Raw genomic sequence first — 17,942 nt, 5'->3', positions numbered from 1 at the left:
TAGTAGCCTGCCAGTGTCCCTCACCAGGCGCCATCCGTGGCCCCTGTGAAGGGTCAAGATTTTGTTTCTGGACCTGAAAGAGTTTTGTTCCTGCTGCAGTGTCCTGCACCCTCTGGGGGTTTCCATGGAGCTTCCATTTGTATTCCCCAGAGCCAGGAGAGTGAGCTGCCCACCCGCCTGGCTTCTCTAGAGAAGAGATGGCAGGAGCCACTCGGATGGGGAAGGAGAAAAAATGAAAAGGATTTTTCCCTGCTCCCACCCTGACTGTGGGACAAGAGTACATTGTTGGTTGTTCTAAAGCCTGAGGAGGTTTGCCTGCCACAACCCACTGCAGCTTAGTTTTTACATTGTTCCAGGGACGCAGTCTTTGCCAGACGCGTTGGCTCTGACTTGGTGTTTCTCGCTGCTGGCTGCGGTGTCTGAGCAGAAACCCCAGTGCTGCCTGAGACAGAGCAGGGAGCATCTCCCAGGTTTTCCCTGAAAGCCCTGAGTCATCACAAAAGAAAGCACGTGCTCTGTGCTCCTCAGGCATGGCCTAAATATCAGGGCTCCCACAGTGCCCCGGAGGCTGCCTGCTCCGCTCTGCCGGCGGCCAGCATGGCGACTTATTGGAGCTTGGTGCACTCTCCAGAGTCACCCAGCTGCTGGCTTCCCAGCTCTGGGGCTCGAACCTCCAACGTGAGCTCTTGTGTGGAAGAGCTGAGGTCGCACTCCAGCACGTGGGGAGAGGAGCAGCCCCGAGGTAACCAGAACTCCAGCTATGCAGGGCTTTATAGATCGCAATCAGCAGCTTGGATTCCATCCGAAGCAGATTGGCATAGCTGGTGCTCTGCTCTGCCCAGCGCAGTGCGTTCCCCAGAGCCAGCACCTCCGAGCCGGCAGATCCTGGCCTTGGGACTGCCGGGGCTCCTGGGTGGTCTCTTTACCTGCAAACAGCACCATGGGGACCAACATGTTGCCTTGGGTAGGAGAGAGCCAACAGAGAGAAACACCTAGAACAGCAGTCACAAATTCAGGCATGTTTTGTTTGGCTGGCTCAGTGGTCTAAAAATATTTTTATTATTTGCCAATATTTGCAACTGAGATTTCACATTTTGAAAAAAATTCTGTTTCTCAGCCTTTTGGATCTGGAGGGTTGGCTCTGCTGAACCAGTCCTGTGCATGGCCAGCATCAGCAGAGGCTGAGTGTGGCTGTCCCTTTAGTCCCACTGGCCACTGTCCTTGCTTCTCCCTCTTGTCTCACATTTGCCTAACTGGTCCCTGTAGGCTCTGTGAGCCTCTGACTTCCCACCTGGAAATCCCAGAACTGGAAGAAAAAAAGCATGTGGGTGCCAAAAGGCGCCCACCAGCACGGAAACGTTTTGGTGTTCCAGTCCCAGGTGTCAAGGTCTGAAGACAGCATCTTCCTTTCCTTTACGCTTCTTGCAACCAACTCATACAGCAGTGATGAGTTGTCTTCATGCAGGGAAGAGAACAAGATGTAAAGGGACAATGATGCTGGAGGCAGAACCATGCCTGCGTTACCTGCAGCACAGGTGTGGTTGACTGATTAAGGGATCAGGGTATAGTGAAGACAACAGAGAAAGAACAGGAAGGACAAATAGGAGGTTCTAGTTGAAAAAGCCCTACCTTAAAAGAATGAACTGTAGACTTTTTGACCTCTTCACCTTGACTTGGTAACCTTCTCCCGGCTGCCCCAGCTCAGAATAAAGGCAGATGAGGGGCTATCTGTCCCAGCCTTCTGTGCTGTTAGAAAGGTAGAGAGACCCAGGAAGGCCAGGCGTGGCATGGTCACTTTGAATGAGTTGTGCTTCCGGTTTGTGACTGCTCCTTGGTCCCAAAGGATGTTGGTCTGAGGACCTGTTCGGGGTCAAGGGCAAGCTGAGGGAAGGGTGAGTCAGTGTGTGTCCTGGAAATGCTGGCTGGCCAGGCTCTCTAGCTCGTGGTGGGAACCAGGGCCCTTGGAGATGTGGCAGAGCTGCGGGTACAGGAGGCGGGGTTGCCATGGTTCCAGGCCTGGCTCGTGGCAGAAGAGGAGGCAGTTTTGTGCCCCTATTTCGTTATTCCTCTCCTCTCTCTGCTGCTGCATCCTTCAAAGCTGTGGCCCCTCTGGCTCTGGCCTCTGTAACTCCATCCTAAAAGGAGACAAGCAGATCAGGCCAACAATGGCACACTCATTATTAAGGAAGCAGAGAGCAGAGAACGCCCCGTCAACCTCTGGTTACTCTCAGACCGGGAGACACTGAATTCGGAAGGATATTTGGTGCCAGGGGCCAGGCACACCTGTTTTGTTTTCTTTTCCTAACAGATATTCTGTCCCAGCAGTTAAAAGCCTGTTGGAAGGGTGAACCCTAATGTAAACTGTGGGATTTGGGCAATGATGATATGCCAGCGTAAGCTCATCGGTTGTGAGGGTACCAGGCTGGTGTGGGATGTTGCCAGTGGGGAGGCTGTGTGTGTGTGTGGAGACAGGAGGTACGTGGGAACTCTGTACTCCTCATTCAGTTTTGCTGGGAACCTGAAACTGCTCTACAAAGTAAAATGGATTAATTAAAAACAGACAGATAGGTGCCTGTTGGGCGTGTGGCTCGCAGCTGAACTCAGAACGGCCCATGGTGGGGAGTTGAGAGGAGAAGCGCTTAACACTGAGGGTCAGAGTCTGAAGGGGGTGCGTCCTCCCTGTGATCCGCAGGCTCCCTGCTCTCAATTCCTCTAATGAATAGACTCTGTCTTCTTTCGTGCTGAGCTGCCCCAGCAGTTTCGATCACAGTCTAGCATTGTGGTTTAGAGCAGCACTTTGCAAACTTTTATGTGCTTGTGAATCAGCCAGGGAGCGTGTCAAAATTCAGATCCTGAGTCACTAGGTCTTCAGGTGATTCTGCTGCTGCTGGTCTGTGGTCCATGGTCCCTACTTGGCGAGGGCAAGGTTTGTGGCTTCAGAGTCACATCCACTAGGCTTGAATTGGGGGTTGACTGGTTAGTAGCTGTGACCGCTGGTGAGTTATCTGAGTGGTCTACGCCTGCCCCTGTCTTGTCATCTGGACCCCTACTTGAAATTGTTGTGGGAGGGTGATGAAGATGATATCTTGGAAGTGTTAGGTCCTAGGCTCAGCCCTGGCTCAGCTCTTCACTTAGTCACCCTGATGCCCTTTACCTTGGCTAACAGGGACCATTCGGCCAACAGTAAGTGGCAGAAGCAGTTGCAAAGAAAAAGGGAATGTTGAGTCAGGACGGAGCAGCTCCGAAATCCCTGGAGTGGGCGTGGGAGGATGAGGTGAATCCTGGCACAACTGGCTCCTGGGGGGTGGAGGACAGCGGGCTCAGCCCCCACAAGCTTCACTGGGTTGTTGTCAAGGGGTTTTTAACGGTGACTCTTTTTTGGGTGCTGTTTTGTGCTGTTGGGTGGTTTTTAAAGAATTGTGAAATGCCACAGCATTTGGGTGGTGACTTTGAAGGTATGAAATACCAAGAAAGGTGTTTCCGTGTTTTGGCCTGTCCTTTATTCCAGTGTTTTTAAGGAATGATAATTAGGTGTGTTGCCCGTATGTAGCAAATGCTTACTACTGCTTTTCCTGGATATTACCATCTGCAGCCTTCGTGCCTTGCTGTTACCATGTCAGATTATTACTCCATGCATCCCTAGTCCCCATTCCTTCTGCCTCAGCAGCCCTGACACAGTGGGGCTGGTTATGTGTTTGTGTAATTACTGGGTTAAAGCCTCTCTCTCCCCTCGGCCTAGAAGCTCTGTGGTAGCAGGGCCAGGCTCCTCGCCGGCGTCAGGGGAGGTGCCTGGTGGACACTGCCGAGCCAATCACGGTGGCCAGTGCTACTACTGGGGCCGGATTAGAGCTCCTTTGCCTAAGAGGATGGAGAAAGTGGCTCACTGGTGAGGTTATGATGTCAAGAATCTTGATGTCAGATTGTCTTGGCTTCAAGTCCCATTCTTCCACTTAGTCTGATGTTGGGCAAGTTTCAGAGCCTCAGTTTCCTCTCCTGTCAGGTAGGGGCATTTATTGTGAATAGGAACCCAGCGTGTGAAGCACACAGTGCAACACCTGGCACAGAGGAGCAGCTCCGCTAACTGTGGGTTATGATAATTCTGATGACTAGTTGTGAGAATCTGCTAGGCAGGCACTTGGAATGGCATACTCAAGTGTATCCTCTTGTCCTCCACTTCCTATTAATTTTCTTTACGAAAAAAAAAAAAAAAGATAGTCTCATGCAGATAGGCACCCCCTTGTCTTGGCAAGCAGATGCCTTGCTCTGGGCCCACATCAAAGCCGTTCCCTGGGCTGGGTGGCCCTGGAAGGATTAGCTTCCTTTGCTTCCTCTCTCTTCCAGTTCCCCTCCCTGGCTTCCACCCACTTGTGCTCTGTGTGTGGCCTCCCTGGAGAAGGGCGATCGATCGAATGCCAGTGACTCCATGTCTGGGCATGGAGTGGGTGCCTGCACTTCTTGGTCTGTTCCCAGTCCTGCTCTGCTGGACCAGGGTGTTGGTAGGGGTTTGGGGCTTTAGGTGAGGCAGGGCTCAAGGCCAGGCAGAACCAGGCAGAGCGGGCAACTGCACCCCCCTGGGAATGGTTGTTAGCGTGGTACCTGCTGTCCTGTCAGCTCACTGTGCTGCTGCTGTTAGTCACCTCCCTAATGAAGCCAGTCTTTGGCTTCTGGGACAGCTGATTTCCAGGGGATTATTTGTATTACACACTTTAATGCTTTTTAATAGCAAATTTTTAATTAAATGGAAAGTCCTTTTGGAAGCGAGGGAGCAACAGCCGCAGCAGGACTCAGAATGAGGCACCGACTGTGACCAGGGAAGCACAAGTAAGGAGGTGGTGACAAGACTTTGGGGAAAGGCGATTAAGTGGGCCTCGGTTCACCTTGTGGGAGGAGGCAGGGGTCTGGCTGTTGCTGCTTCCTCCTGTCCTGAAAGCCCTCCTCTGTCCCTGTCAGGCCCAGGGACGCCTGAGCTTGTTTGCGTAAGTCCAGGTGATAGTGGTTAGAGGAGGAAGGAGATTAGAAATTTTGTCTGCCTTTGGTCACATTTGTAAACCACAGAAATATTGAGATTGGAGTGGGATTGCAGGGCTGAGAACCAGAGCTGATTAAATGAAGTAGGCAGCATTGTGTGTCATCGGCTGTAGGCCCTGGCCCAGCCCTGGTCAGGTGAGAAAAAGGGGGTGGCGGGGGGAGCTGTGCATTTTGTTTGCCTTCTGCCTGATCTTATTTGGTGGGGAGGGGAGGTAAGGAGGGGCCTCAGCTCTCAGGAGACCTTTGACCCTTTAAATGAGCGCAGCCTGGGCCTACCTAGAAAGAGATGTGGTGATTTCTTTGCACGCTAGCATTCCAGCAGATGGTTTGTGTCAGGCCATTCCTCAGGTGCTCCTGTGCCTGCTGAGGATTGGGGCAAAGGTCAAACAGAGGGAGCTTGTAGGAAGAGAGGGTCTCCATCCAGAGAGTTCAGGAGAAGGGGAGGCTGGGAACAGCGGGGACCGTGGGCCAGAGTGAGTCCTGTTTGCACTGGGATGTTGCTCAGGGCTTGGCATTTGACCCGAAGGTGCCTTTGTGGGCTGAAGTTTGAAGAGGAGACCTCGGAAGACACTAGCTTGGAGCTGGGGTGGGAAAGGATTCTGCTCGCCAGTCTGTCTCTTGGTTGGTGGATTGCCCTGGTCTCCACCCTGATGCCGCTGTTGGATATGTCTGTGAGTGCCTCTCTCCTGGGCCCCATTGCTGCTGCACAAGTGTGTGGGCTGATTCTCACTTCATACTGGAAGCAGTGGTGTGGACCAACCTTTAGGTCAGAGAGCACTGGTTTGACATCTTGACCTAGCACCTACAAGCTCTTTGACCTTTGGCAAGAGACTTCATATCTGAGAACTTCCAGTGTCCTCATCTATAAAATGGGAAACACATTCGTCTTGGGGGGATTAAAAAGAACAGTCAGCCCTTCAAAGGCAGGCGCTGTGTCCGCTGTTCCTCAGAGTCCTACCACCTAGCACAGGGGCCAGCACACAGTAGGCACTTGAAAATGCGTGGGGAACAAATGACGTATGCCAGGAACCTCAGGCAAGGCCCAGAACATAGGAAACACTTGATAAGTGGCTCTTGTTCTTGTCGCCTGAATGGGCAAGTGGCCTCATGAGCTCACCATCTGTTGTCCTGCTCCGTGTGCTTCCTGCTAGCTTGGCTTTTCTACTTGCTTCCCTTCCTCTTCATTTTGCTGTTCCTCTTTGCTCCTCAGGAAGAGCTCTCAGTTTCCCATTTTGTCATTCTTTGTCCCCTGCCCTGCCCGGCCCTGCTGTCGGGTGGATGGTTGTTTCTCTGTGGGTCACACCCTCATGCGTCAGAACCCAGGACCACCTCCTCTGGCACTAGTCCCTCTGGGAAGGCTCCTGCTTTTTTCTATCTTGACTTTATTTTTAATAAAAAAATTTTTTTTTATTTGAAACTAGAGAAGAGTGAGAGAACCCCCACCTGCTAGTTCACTTCCCAAATGCCTTCAATAGGTGTGGCTGGGCCAGGCCGAAGCCAGGAGCCTGGAACTCAACCTGGCTCTCCCATCTGTGTGGAAGGGAGCCATCACTGCTGCCTCCCAGGGTGTGCATTCGCAGGGAGCTGGAATTGAGAGTGGAGCTGCGACGTGAGCCCAGGCCCTCCGATGTGGGATGTAGGCATCCCAAGTGGTGCCTTCCCCACTGTGCCAAATGCCTGCCCTTGGCTCCTTAGCCACAAAGCTTCCATCTCTCGCCTAAGTCGAAAGTGGAGATCAGAATTCCATTCTTTGACTCCATGGTGGCATAACCTTGGGCGGGGGTGTTGGAGCACTTCTCCCTGCAGCTCCCTTAGGAGGGAGCCCCGTGAGGCTGCCAGGATGGGACGGGGTGGGCTGCTGGAGAGTAGGATTTCCAAGTTTCCTCTCTGTTAATCTCTGTCCCCATCTCCTCTCTTGCAGTGCGCCTCCATGACAGTATTTCTGAAGAAGGGTTTCACTACCTCGTGTTCGACCTGTAAGTGCTGTCTGAGGGCGTGGGGACCTTTCTTTCCTGCTGGCTCAGGACAAGGGCTGAGGAAGAGGCCTACGCTGGGTCTTCAACCTCTACAGAGGCTTCCTCTCCTGTGCTTGAGGACGTGAGCTTCCTCTGGTAATGGGACGGACCTTGGGGTCTCAGAGCTCTTTCAGTGGCTCCCCCAGGGCCCTGAATCCCCGATGGCCTTGTTCTCGCATTCTGTCCAGCAGCACACCTTGTGCGGACGTTTTTTTCTTGTTTTTCCCTGTGTCGTCCTTACTGGAGGAATAAAATACAGCTCTTTGCATGACCTTAAAAATTCTGGGAAAGTGAAGATAGTTGTTATTAGTTGTAAACGAGGCTCCATTTGCTTTCTCCTCTACTTCGATTGTGGTCTAATGTCTTAAAAGTGGCTCTTCATGCCTGGAAACACGTCTTCCTCCATTCTCCTCCAGGCTGAGTTTCTGTGTCCTTGATTCTTCAACTTCGTACCAGGTCTGTCCTGCCTGGACTGCTGTAATTGTAGTGTTCCTATTGATGTCAAAGCTCTGACTTTTTGGGTAGGCTGGTTGTTTTATCTTCAGTCCCTGTATCTTCATCTCTGCCTGAGTAGTAGCTTATCTGTAGGTTATAGAACTGTCCACAGGAAGGGGGGGCTTGTGACACCCCAAGGAGAAGCCCTATGTTGTTGAGGGATCAAGCGTGTTCTGGTCTCAAAAAGTTCATGTAACATGACATTATGACAAGACTACGTGTGGATTTTGAACATTTTTACACCAAAATAAATCTCTTTTTGTAAATTTTGAATACTAAATTTTTTTAATTTATCTGAGAGAGAGAACAGGCCCCTATAGACTGGTTCATTCTCCAAATATCTGCAATGACACCCTCTGCCCCCAAACTGAGGCCAGAGCTGGAAGCCAGGAATTCAGTCCACGTGTCACATGTGGGCGGCAGGAATCCAATCACTTGAACCATCACCACTGCCTCCCAGCACATGAGGAGAAAGCTGCTATCAGAAGCTGGAGCTGGGACTCGAACCAGTGCGGGATGCAAGCACCTTAATGGCTAGGCTGACCATCAGCCCCTAACCTGACCTTTTAATTCTGTTTTCCCATGAACTTTTTGAAGGACCCCTATACACGTAGGTTGGCATTTCTCTCCACACTGTTCTACCATGTGACTCTTTTACCTGTTGGGCACCGGGGTTGGCTAAGGGGCTCCAGCCTCCTCTGACTCTCCTTTTCTGTTGGTTGCAGCGTCACTGGAGGGGAGCTGTTTGAAGACATTGTGGCCAGAGAGTACTACAGCGAGGCAGACGCCAGGTGAGATGAAGGCCCCATTGTTCAGGTGCAGCTGGGAGTTTAGGATTGAAGTAAGTGTCGGCTACCTTAGGGGGCCAGCATGGTGCCCGCTCAGATCATCTTTGGGGAAGATCAGAAGAGCTCTTATCTGGACAGAGGTTGTATAGAGCTGGGCCAGGACCGCATTCTCTGGGTGAATTTAGAAGTTGAAACATCAGCACTCCCAGGTGGATTTTTCTATAGCTCTTACAAGTCTCCTTTACCTCTCACCCTGGGAAGAGCTGTTCATTGCCCTGCTGTGAACTCAGTAGCTTGACGAGGGGCCTCTCCACCCCCTCCTTCTCCTTTAACATATCCTAGTATGTGCACGTCACTGGGCTGAGGGCCTGGGGTGTTCCAAGATGGGGAAAATGTGGTTCTGTCCCCAAATTGGGAGCCTTAGGCTTCTCACCTCACCTGGTCTTGCTCTCTCTCTCTCTCTCTCTTTTTTAAGATTTACTTTATTTGTTTGAAAGACAGAATTACAGAGAGAGAAGGAGGGGTGAGAGAGAGAGATTGATCTTCTATCCGCTGGTTCACTCCCCAGATGGCTGCAACAGCCGAGGCTGGGCCAGGCTGAAGCCAGAAGCCAGGAGCTTCATCTGGGTCTCCCAAATGCTTCGGGCCATTACCCACTGCTGTCCCAGACTATTTGCAGGGAGCTGGATCAGAAGTGGAGCAGTCCAGACTCAAGACTGTACCTATATGCAATGCTGGTTCTGCAGACTGCTTAACCCACTGCCCCACAACACCAGCCCCTCGTCTGCTCTCTTGACTGCCGTGACCAGTCTCACTGTGGGGCTCCTCTGGCCGGAGACTGTTCCCTGGCCACACACCTTAGCCCCCAGCCCTGCCGTCCATGGAAGCCCCTGTGTTTCTTCACGTGACACAGCAAATTGTCCCCACGCCGAGGTTCTCAGGCACTCGCGGGGCCTGCCTTTCCCGCCTCGCTCTTCCTCTGTCCCTGCTGCTCTCTGAGGGTGCCGTCCCAACAGCCTGGGTTTGATCATCCTGCCCATAGCTTATCTGGCTTATGCCTTCGCTCATGCCGCTGCCTCTGCCTTGGGAGGGTGGGGGAGTGCAGCCTGCACGAGAGGATTTCTCAAACCCGGAGAGGCCAATGTTTGCCGATCAGCTTCAGATGCTTCAGCCTCAGGAAAGATTCTCAAGTGGGGAGATGGATTCCAGTGCCAGCAGGGGAGGACCAGGCTGTGGGTGGGAGGAGGAGGTGATAGCTCCGGGAGCCTGGGGGGGAGGGGCGGTGACTGTACCAGTGGGCTTGGCCTGGCTCTGCTGGGACACTTCGCACTTTTGCCATTTTTGGCCAGAAGGCTCTCCCTGCTAGCCCGGCTCTGTTCTAATTATACACTTCAGTGGAGCCTCGCCTCTGCAGCTCGGTCCCTGAGTCTCTTTGGCCCACTGTTCGGCTGTGTCCCATGGCGAGGCCTGAACCTCAGCCTCTAGGGGCCTAGTCGGGCCCCTTTGGCTCCTGCTGGAGCCCCAGCGTCAGACTTTTGAGAAAGGAATCAGAAGTGCAGGCCACCCAGCCCGGCACACCTGGATACTGCAGGCCTGCCCAGCACACCCAGTAGTGCCTGTTGATACGCCTCCCATTCTCCAGGCCGGGCCTCCTCAGCTTCAACACTGCTGACCTTTGAGGCCAGATCATTCCTTATGGTGGGGCCATTTCTGTGCATGGTAGGCATTTTTTGTTTTAAGATTTACTTTTTGAAAGGCAGAGTGACAGCGTGGGAGAGACAGAGATCTTCCATCTGCTTGTTCACTCCCCAAATGGCTGTGATAATTAATAGGCCAGGCTGAAGCTAGAAACCCGCAACTCCATCTGGATCTCCTGCGTAGTACACTTGGGCCACCTTCTGCTTCCTTCCCAGGTGCGTTATCAGGGAGCTGGATCGGAAGCAGAGCAGCCAGGACTTGACCCAGTGCTCCAGCGTGGAATGCTGGTGGTGCAGGCTGCAGCATAACCTGCAGTGCCGCAATGCCAGCCCCCGTCTTAAACACATGGAGGCGTCGTGGCCTCTGCTCACTAGATACCAGTAGCACTTTCTCCCCTCACCTCCCAGTTGTGACAATCAGAAATGGCTGTGGCATTGCCAGATGTCCCCGGGAGACAGACTCACCTCCTAGTTGGAAACCTCTGCTGTAGACTGCTCACTCTCCCTGCCAGAAGTGTGACCACAGGGCCACCAAAATGGCCTGCAAGATGGACAGTCTGATTCAAGGATCAGAAACTGAATCGAAGTCTGGGTTAGTTTGTCTTTTCCTCCCGGAGTCATCAGAAATACTTCTAGGTGTCCCATTTGGAACCTTCTTAATCCATCACTTCACTGTATCAGTGTGCTGGTTGTATCTGCCCTGCTGAGTGATCACCTTAAGGGCAGTTACTGGCTCTTGTTCCTCTTTATATCCTCTGTGGTACCGAGCTCAATGCCTTTTAGGTACTCCATAGATGTTCAGATAAACAAATGAGCGCACCCTTCCCCAAAACAACCTAGGAGACTTAGATTCTCCATGCTAAGTTTCTGGCACAATCCCATTCTCGAAGAAAAAAGTTATTGTATGGGAAAGGAGAAAGAAGGAATGGGGTTAAATGGTTTCATCTTTCTCAGGAGACTAGAGTTTCTCCCAGCCTCTTGGAAAAAAATCGGTTGCATTGGACCCTTACAGAACAAAGGCGGCAAGGTGGACGCCTTTTCCAGTCTCTTCTCTGTCTTTATCTGTGTAGCAGGTGACTGAAAAAAGCACCAAATCTGTCTGTGCCTCGGCTCTCTCCGTGTAAAATAAGTGTTGATGAGGATGTGGAGAAAAGAGAACCCTTCTGTCGTGTTGCTGGTGTCATAAATGAGTACAGCCATTTTGGAAAACATTACAGATATGCGTCAAAAAAAAAAAAAAAAGAAAGAAAGAAAGGAAAATAGAATTCTCCAGGAATGCCGGTAGTGGGAGGTTGCCCAGGAGCTGCCGTCAGTTTGTTGATGAGAAGCCCGCACTCCCATATTTCACGCCACTATCACATAGCCAAGATGGGAAATCAGCTGCGTGTCCCGCGACAGATCAATAGGTTTTTAAAACGTGCTATGAATACGATGGAATACTAGTCAACCTGAGAAAAGCAGGGAACTCTGTCGTTTGTAGCAATGTGGATGAACCTGGAGAGCATCATGTGATGTGGAATTAGCCGGACACAGAAAGACAAATACCCTGTGATCTCACTCATGTGTAGAATCTAAAAAAGGTGGTTGCATAAAAGTAGAAAGTAGAATGGTGGTCACCAAGGCTGTGGAGAACAGGGAGTGGGGAGACTTGGCTGTGGGGTATAGAGTTACAGTTAGATAGGAGGAAAAAGTTCTGGCATCCTGTTGCACAGCTCTTTGATGGGAATTAATGATATATATTTCAAAATAAGGAAAATGAAAGATTTTAAATAGTTTCACCAGAAGGAACGTGAGGTGATGGATATACAAAGTAAGCTGATTTAATCACTGCTGTGTGTACATGGATTGGAACATTACATTGTACTCCTTAAATATATACAATTCTTTTAATGAAAAATAAAATGAAGGGGTGGGTGCTTGAATTATTAGTTAAGATACTACTTGGGACACGCACATCCCAAATCAGAGTGCCTGGGTTTGAGTCCTGGCTTTGCTCCTAATTCCAGCTTCTGCTAATGTAGATCCTAGGAGGCAGTGGTGATGTATCTGGGTCCCTGCCGCCCACATAGGAAACCAGATTGAGCTCCAGACTCTTGGCTTTGGCCTGGTCCAGCCCTGGCTGTTGCAAAGATTTAGGGAGTGTTCCAGTGGGTAAGAGAGCTCTGTCTCTCTGTCCCTGTCTCTCTCTCCCTCCCTCCCTCCCTCCTCTTTCTCTCTCTGCGTTTTTCTGTTTCTAAAATAAATAAACTTTTTAAAATAAAATAAAACAAAACAGATTTTCAAGGTATGTTGAACTAGATGAGGTCAAAGTCCTAGCTCGTCATTCAGTGATTCTCTGTGAACCTGGGACCCACCGTTCCCCATGCGATTAGTCTGCAGCGTGTAGATGTGGATGAGGTGGTTTAACCATGCACTGACATTTATTTTCCTTCTGCTCTTTTAGCCACTGTATACACCAGATTCTGGAGAGTGTTAACCACATTCACCAGCATGACATTGTACACAGGGACCTGAAGGTACAACCCAGGCTCCGCATCCCTTGCCTCCAGCTTGTGATATGTTGGCGCCACCTGGTGCCAGATCTTGGTACTGCGTGGGCCCAAACTAGGCTCCTTCTGGGCTACAGGGTGGCTGCCTCATAAGATTTTCTGTTCCTTCTGCAGCCTGAGAACTTGCTGCTGGCGAGTAAATGCAAGGGTGCCGCCGTCAAGCTGGCTGACTTTGGCCTCGCCATCGAAGTACAGGGAGAGCAGCAGGCTTGGTTTGGTAAGGGTGACCCTGTCTTCCCGGAATGCAACCCCCGCCCTTCCTCCTCTTCCTGATCTGCCTTCCTCTTTCAGAACCAGAAGCCAGACCCTAAATGGTCTTGGCCTCCTTGGAGACTGGAGGAGGGTGGGAGGGCACAGAGACTGCGCCTGGCCCTACGTGACTCAGTATGGCGAGTCCAGCTGTTGTCAGCACTACGTTCTTGCGAGCTCTGGGGAGGAGTTAGGAGTTCCTGGTAGGCATGTAGACTTGCCCTCTGGCTTAGATTCCAGGCACTTGCAAGAAGCCCAGCCTGCCATTTCTTGCAGTCTGTGTGCTAGAAGCTTACATAGCAAAAATAGCAGGAATGAGAAGGGACTTAGGGGGAATTGCTGATGTGGATCTACTGAGAAAAAAAGGGGGGTTCACTGTGCCTCTACCTTCTTTTCTACTACAGGTTTTGCTGGCACCCCAGGTTACTTGTCCCCTGAGGTCTTGAGGAAAGATCCGTATGGAAAACCTGTGGATATCTGGGCTTGCGGTAAGCCCACTCCATGCCACCCGCTTTCCTATGTTAAGGGCCCTCGACTTCCAGTGATGGCGAGAAAGAGGCGTCACGCTTCCTTGCCATGGTGCCTGGTGTATGTGAAATCACGGTGTTTGCTCTGATCCCTGGGATGGCTGTTCCCATCACACTCCCCCTCCCCGTACTTCCTGGATAACGTCCTCTGCTTCTTGGAGAGGGATTTGCCCACGCCTTGGATGGGTTGTGCCTAAAGAAGTCCCTGATGTGACTTTGGTGACGTGAGGAGTGAGGTGTAGCAGGAGGGGCTAGCGGCACAGCAGTATTGGCTGGCACCCACTTCCAACTCTGGTTTGGCCCTTGCCTTTCTGGGTGGCTCTGAGCCCTGCATGGCTTTTCTTGGTTCCTCAGGGAAGTAGGTGACTGACCCCCGTGACCTGTGTGTTCTGTCTCGCAGGGGTCATCCTGTATATCCTCCTGGTGGGATACCCTCCCTTCTGGGATGAGGATCAGCACAAGCTGTATCAGCAGATCAAGGCTGGAGCCTATGATGTAAGGACCGGTTTGCTGGAGAGCCGAGCAACCAGGCCGGGCTGGGCAGATTTCTGCCCCTCGGGCTCTGTCCAAGGAAGGGGGTGTGTTCAGTGTGTCACGTGACACAGGGGGCTGTCAGGGGACTTTGAGGACCCAGGGACGGGCATACAGGGCTCAATTCTTGCCACCCCACTTCACAGGGAACAACTCACTTTTTTGGGCAGCCTTCTTGGTAGCTATAAAATTAAGAAGCCCAGTGAAGCACTTTGATCCTTATTTACAAGGAGTGGAGAGGCCGCCTGGCGTGTGACACAGGGAGGCGACATCCAGAGGCTCCCGCCACTGCAGTGGTACCCGGACACAGCACTGAACCTCTGTTTCCTCCTAAGTAGAGAGATGGGCTTGAACCCGAGGATGCCGGAGTCCCCTTCCGGCTCTGCTGTCATGTGCTGGCATCCTAACCGTGATTGTTCTGTCTTTTTTCCCAGTCTCTAAGCTGACACAGGTTCTGGGGTACTCTCAGGGCTTCTCCGGCTCTCTGCTGAGTAGCTCTGGGTACCACAGACAATCCCAACTGTAGTATTTGGGATGAAGACAGAGCCTGCGTTCGGGGGTGTGAGGCTCACACGTTTCAAATCACTCCTCCCCCTGTTCCTGCTTCGTAGTTCCCATCGCCAGAATGGGATACGGTGACTCCTGAAGCCAAGAACTTGATCAACCAGATGTTGACCATAAACCCGGCAAAGCGCATCACGGCTGACCAGGCTCTCAAGCACCCATGGGTCTGCGTAAGTGTCTTCACCTGGGGCCGAAGAGTTCTGTGGTGTCAGTCCTCCACGGGTCTTAGGTAAACCACGACCCCCGTCCTTTCTGCCTGCAGGGAATCAATCTAGGCCATGAGTCGGGACCCAGCAGGAGGGAGAGGGCCTGGGAGGGGCCCAAGGTCCACACATATCAAGGGGGGAGGGGCACGGGGAGGCTAACAGATCTTTACCTGTTTCTTGCGCACTCACTGTCGTCAGGCTGTGATTTGGTTCCGTTACTGTGTGAGGGCTTGGGCTGACGGTTGCAGACTGCAGTAGTGGATGATGGAAAGCAGTTGACAAAACCCAAAGTGGGTGCCAAGCTCAGGGCACACTCCGAGCCAGCTCTTACACAGCTCTAATGGAGCTGTTACCAAGACCTGACAGATAAACACAGGGGCCTCGGAGCAATTAAAAAGAGCATGATCCTGCAGCTCAGTGGCCGAGCTGCCATGCCGAATCCCTGGGAGGGCCCTGAGAATGTGGGTGTGGCTTGACAGACTGTTTTCGTGCAGTTCTGCCAAACTGAAATACCTACTTTCCGTCAAAGAAAAAAGATCTAGTATACTTGGGACATCTTGGCAACCATGCTGTGTGTGTTTATTTGTCCTTTCCTATGTTTGTTGAATGCCACTTTGGTGCAGGTGTGGGAAATACAAAGATGACTAAGGCACTGGTCCCTACCCCCAAAGACCTTAAAGGTTACCTGGGAAGAGAGATACTCAGACAGGCAGCCCTGCTACATTGTGACAAGTACATAACAGAAGCTAACCAGAGGTCAGGCGTTGCTGCTGTCCCCTTGTGGGCCAGGGAGGTACGGAAGGCTGCGTGGAGGGGGTGACCTTTGTCCTCATTCTTGGAAGATGACTACGAGTTCCCTAAGATGTTACCCTGCAGACAGAGGCTAGCATGGGCCAGGGTGAGAGGCCGTGGGAAATTGTGGCAAATCTGAGGAATGTTAAGTGGTTTGATTGTAGATGAAGCTGTGACTATAGGAATACAAGAAAATATGGCTAAGAAGATTCCATGACATGCGAGTTTCTCCCTAAGGATTTGGCTTTTATTCGGAAAGCATAGGGAACCATTTGAGGGAATGAAATTTGCACTTTCAGAAAGATCGCTTTGGCAGCTGTGTAGAAAATGGAATTGAAGAAGAGAGGCTGTAGGCAGAGCACTCAGGAAGCTGCTGCATTCGTCCAGACAAGACCAGATGTGGTCTCTGAGGGCAGAGCTGGGTGAGTGGGCAGTGTGGTGAGGAGTAGACAAACTCAAGAGATATTTGGAAGACAGAATCAAAAGGATTTGGTGACCAGTTGGGTCTGGGGAACGAAAGAGAGGGAGGAATCTTTGACTGCCAGTTTTGGGAAATTGAGCAAAACTAGTGAGAGTCAGACCATTTGCTGACCCATAGGAACCCCAGAGGAGGAGCTGGTATGTGAGAAATGATGGTTTTAATTTGATGCCTCTGGAGAGAACCTGGTGTCTGAAGGCCTCCAGCTGGACATATGGGGTGGGGGGGCAGGTAGAGATATGGTTCTAGCCTTGCGGTGCCGGCACACCGGGTTCTAGTCCCGGTCGGGGCGCCGGATTCTGTCCCGGTTGCCCCTCTTCCAGGCCAGCTCTCTGCTGTGGCCCGGGAGTGCAGTGGAGGATGGCCCTAGTACTTGGGCCCTGCACCCCATGGGAGACCAGGAGAAGCACCCGGCTCCTGCCATCGGATCAGCGCGGTGTGCTGGCCACAGCGCGCCGGCCGCAGCAGCCATTGGAGGGTGAACCAACGGCAAAGGAAGACCTTTCTCTCTGTCTCTCTCTCTCACTGTCCACTCTGCCTGTCAAAAAAAGAAAAAGAAAAAGAAAGAAAGAAATATGGTTCTAGAAGTCAGAAGAGGAAAGTTGGAAACGTCGGTTGTATGGCAGTTTCGTACCGATGATAAGACTGTCAGAACAGAGGCGCTGGTTGTGATGCTGCCTGCGTTCTTCTGTGGGCTCGCGTTGTTTCGGTGGGAGAACAGAGGGCCGCTAAACGCCAGCATCAACGACAGGGAGACTGGGCCTGCGAGCTTGCATCCTGAAGGAGGATCAGCAGCAGAAGGTTCAGAAGATCTGAGGCAACAGGTCTCAGCCAGGGAGAGGCAGTGCCTGGAGGGGCGAGCGAGGTGCTGAGCCACCGCTCTGAGCAGCCAGAGACCATTGTGTCATCACTGCAGGGATAGAGCGAAATAGACTGGAGCCGCTCTCAGGGAGGCGAAGAGTGGGTGGGGCCCCGGAAACCAGGCCGTGAAGGGGAGACGAGTGTACTCCCTAGAGGAGAGGATGGCACAGGGCAGTTTCAAGTCTTTTTTTAAAAGATTTTATTTAAGGAGAAGCTTAAATATAATTTTACAGACGACAGAGAAAAATCTAGTCCAGAAGAAAGAGTTGAAAACATTGGCCAGTCAAGAAAGCAAGGTTTCGACAGCTAAAAGTCAGGGGCCTCTCACGCCCAGGACGAGGGGCCACCCCGGGCGTGAGCAGTGGTGCTTCGGGGACTCGGGCGAGGCTGGAGGCAGGGGAAGATCTGCTTGTGGGTGGGAGGCTGAAGTGGAAGCCGCTCTTGCTTGACAAGCTTTCATTTCTGCTTGTGCAAACGGTTACACTGAGGCGGAGGAGGAGGAGGAGGAGGTGAAGTGAGAGACTCGGGAAGATGGAAAAGGTGGGAAGCACTGCTTCGGGAACCAGGACAGGGAGTGACCAAGGATGAGGGGAAGGATTTGGGGTTGTGGGCCCCAGGCTACCAGTCTTGGGGTGTATTTTCCAACAGGCTGGTCAAGAAAGCAGCCCCAAAGGGAGAGGGTGAGCAGTGTAGAACAGGCACTCGAGAATCAGAGACATGTTCTGGGGGTCATCGCTGTGACCCCACCCCCTGCAAGCTTGGATGTCTCTAACCCCTGAGGACATGACTGTTAGGACCTTATGTAATACTTCATGCTCATCTTGATGACCCTGAGTCATCAAGGAAATGCAGGGGGACGCAAGGAAGTTAACAACAAATGCACTGAAGAAAAATTTCCATCCAGAATGATGAAAAGAGTTGATGAAGCCGGCGCCGTGGCTCAATAGGCTAATCCTCCGCCTTGCGGTGCCGGCACACCGGGTTCTAGTCCCGGTCGGGGTGCCGGATTCTGTCCCAGTTGCCCCTCTTCCAGGCCAGCTCTCTGCTGTGGCCAGGGAGTGCAGTGGAGGATGGCCCAAGTGCTTGGGCCCTGCACCCCATGGGAGACCAGGAGAAGCACCTGACTCCTGGCTTCTGCCTTTGGATAGGGGCGGTGCGCCGG

The 17,942-nt window shown here is 52.1% G+C and overlaps 1 protein-coding gene across 50 annotated transcripts in view; it reads left to right on the top strand.

Annotated features, from left to right (window-relative positions):
- Window positions 1–17,942, top strand: part of CAMK2G (calcium/calmodulin dependent protein kinase II gamma) — a 58,408-nt gene that overhangs the window by 12,893 nt on the left and 27,573 nt on the right. For 46 of the 50 annotated variants that reach the window (XR_016220918.1, XR_016220914.1, XR_011382174.2 and 43 more), the window contains 7 exon segments: window positions 6,950–7,004; window positions 8,264–8,329; window positions 12,467–12,539; window positions 12,687–12,789; window positions 13,226–13,309; window positions 13,749–13,843; window positions 14,491–14,613. Coding sequence is in view for 40 of the 50 variants with exons in the window: in XM_051823063.3 (XP_051679023.1) it covers window positions 6,950–7,004; window positions 8,264–8,329; window positions 12,467–12,539; window positions 12,687–12,789; window positions 13,226–13,309; window positions 13,749–13,843; window positions 14,491–14,613 (599 nt within the window). In the remaining 10 variants the exon portion in view is untranslated. 50 annotated transcript variants of the gene reach the window in all.

The sequence above is a fragment of the Oryctolagus cuniculus genome, chromosome 15 (assembly GCF_051225735.1).
Source record: "Oryctolagus cuniculus isolate XC-2025 breed Fujian yellow rabbit chromosome 15, ASM5122573v1, whole genome shotgun sequence".
Classification (NCBI taxonomy): domain Eukaryota; kingdom Metazoa; phylum Chordata; class Mammalia; order Lagomorpha; family Leporidae; genus Oryctolagus; species Oryctolagus cuniculus.
This window is presented reverse-complemented; position numbering and strand designations above follow the sequence as displayed.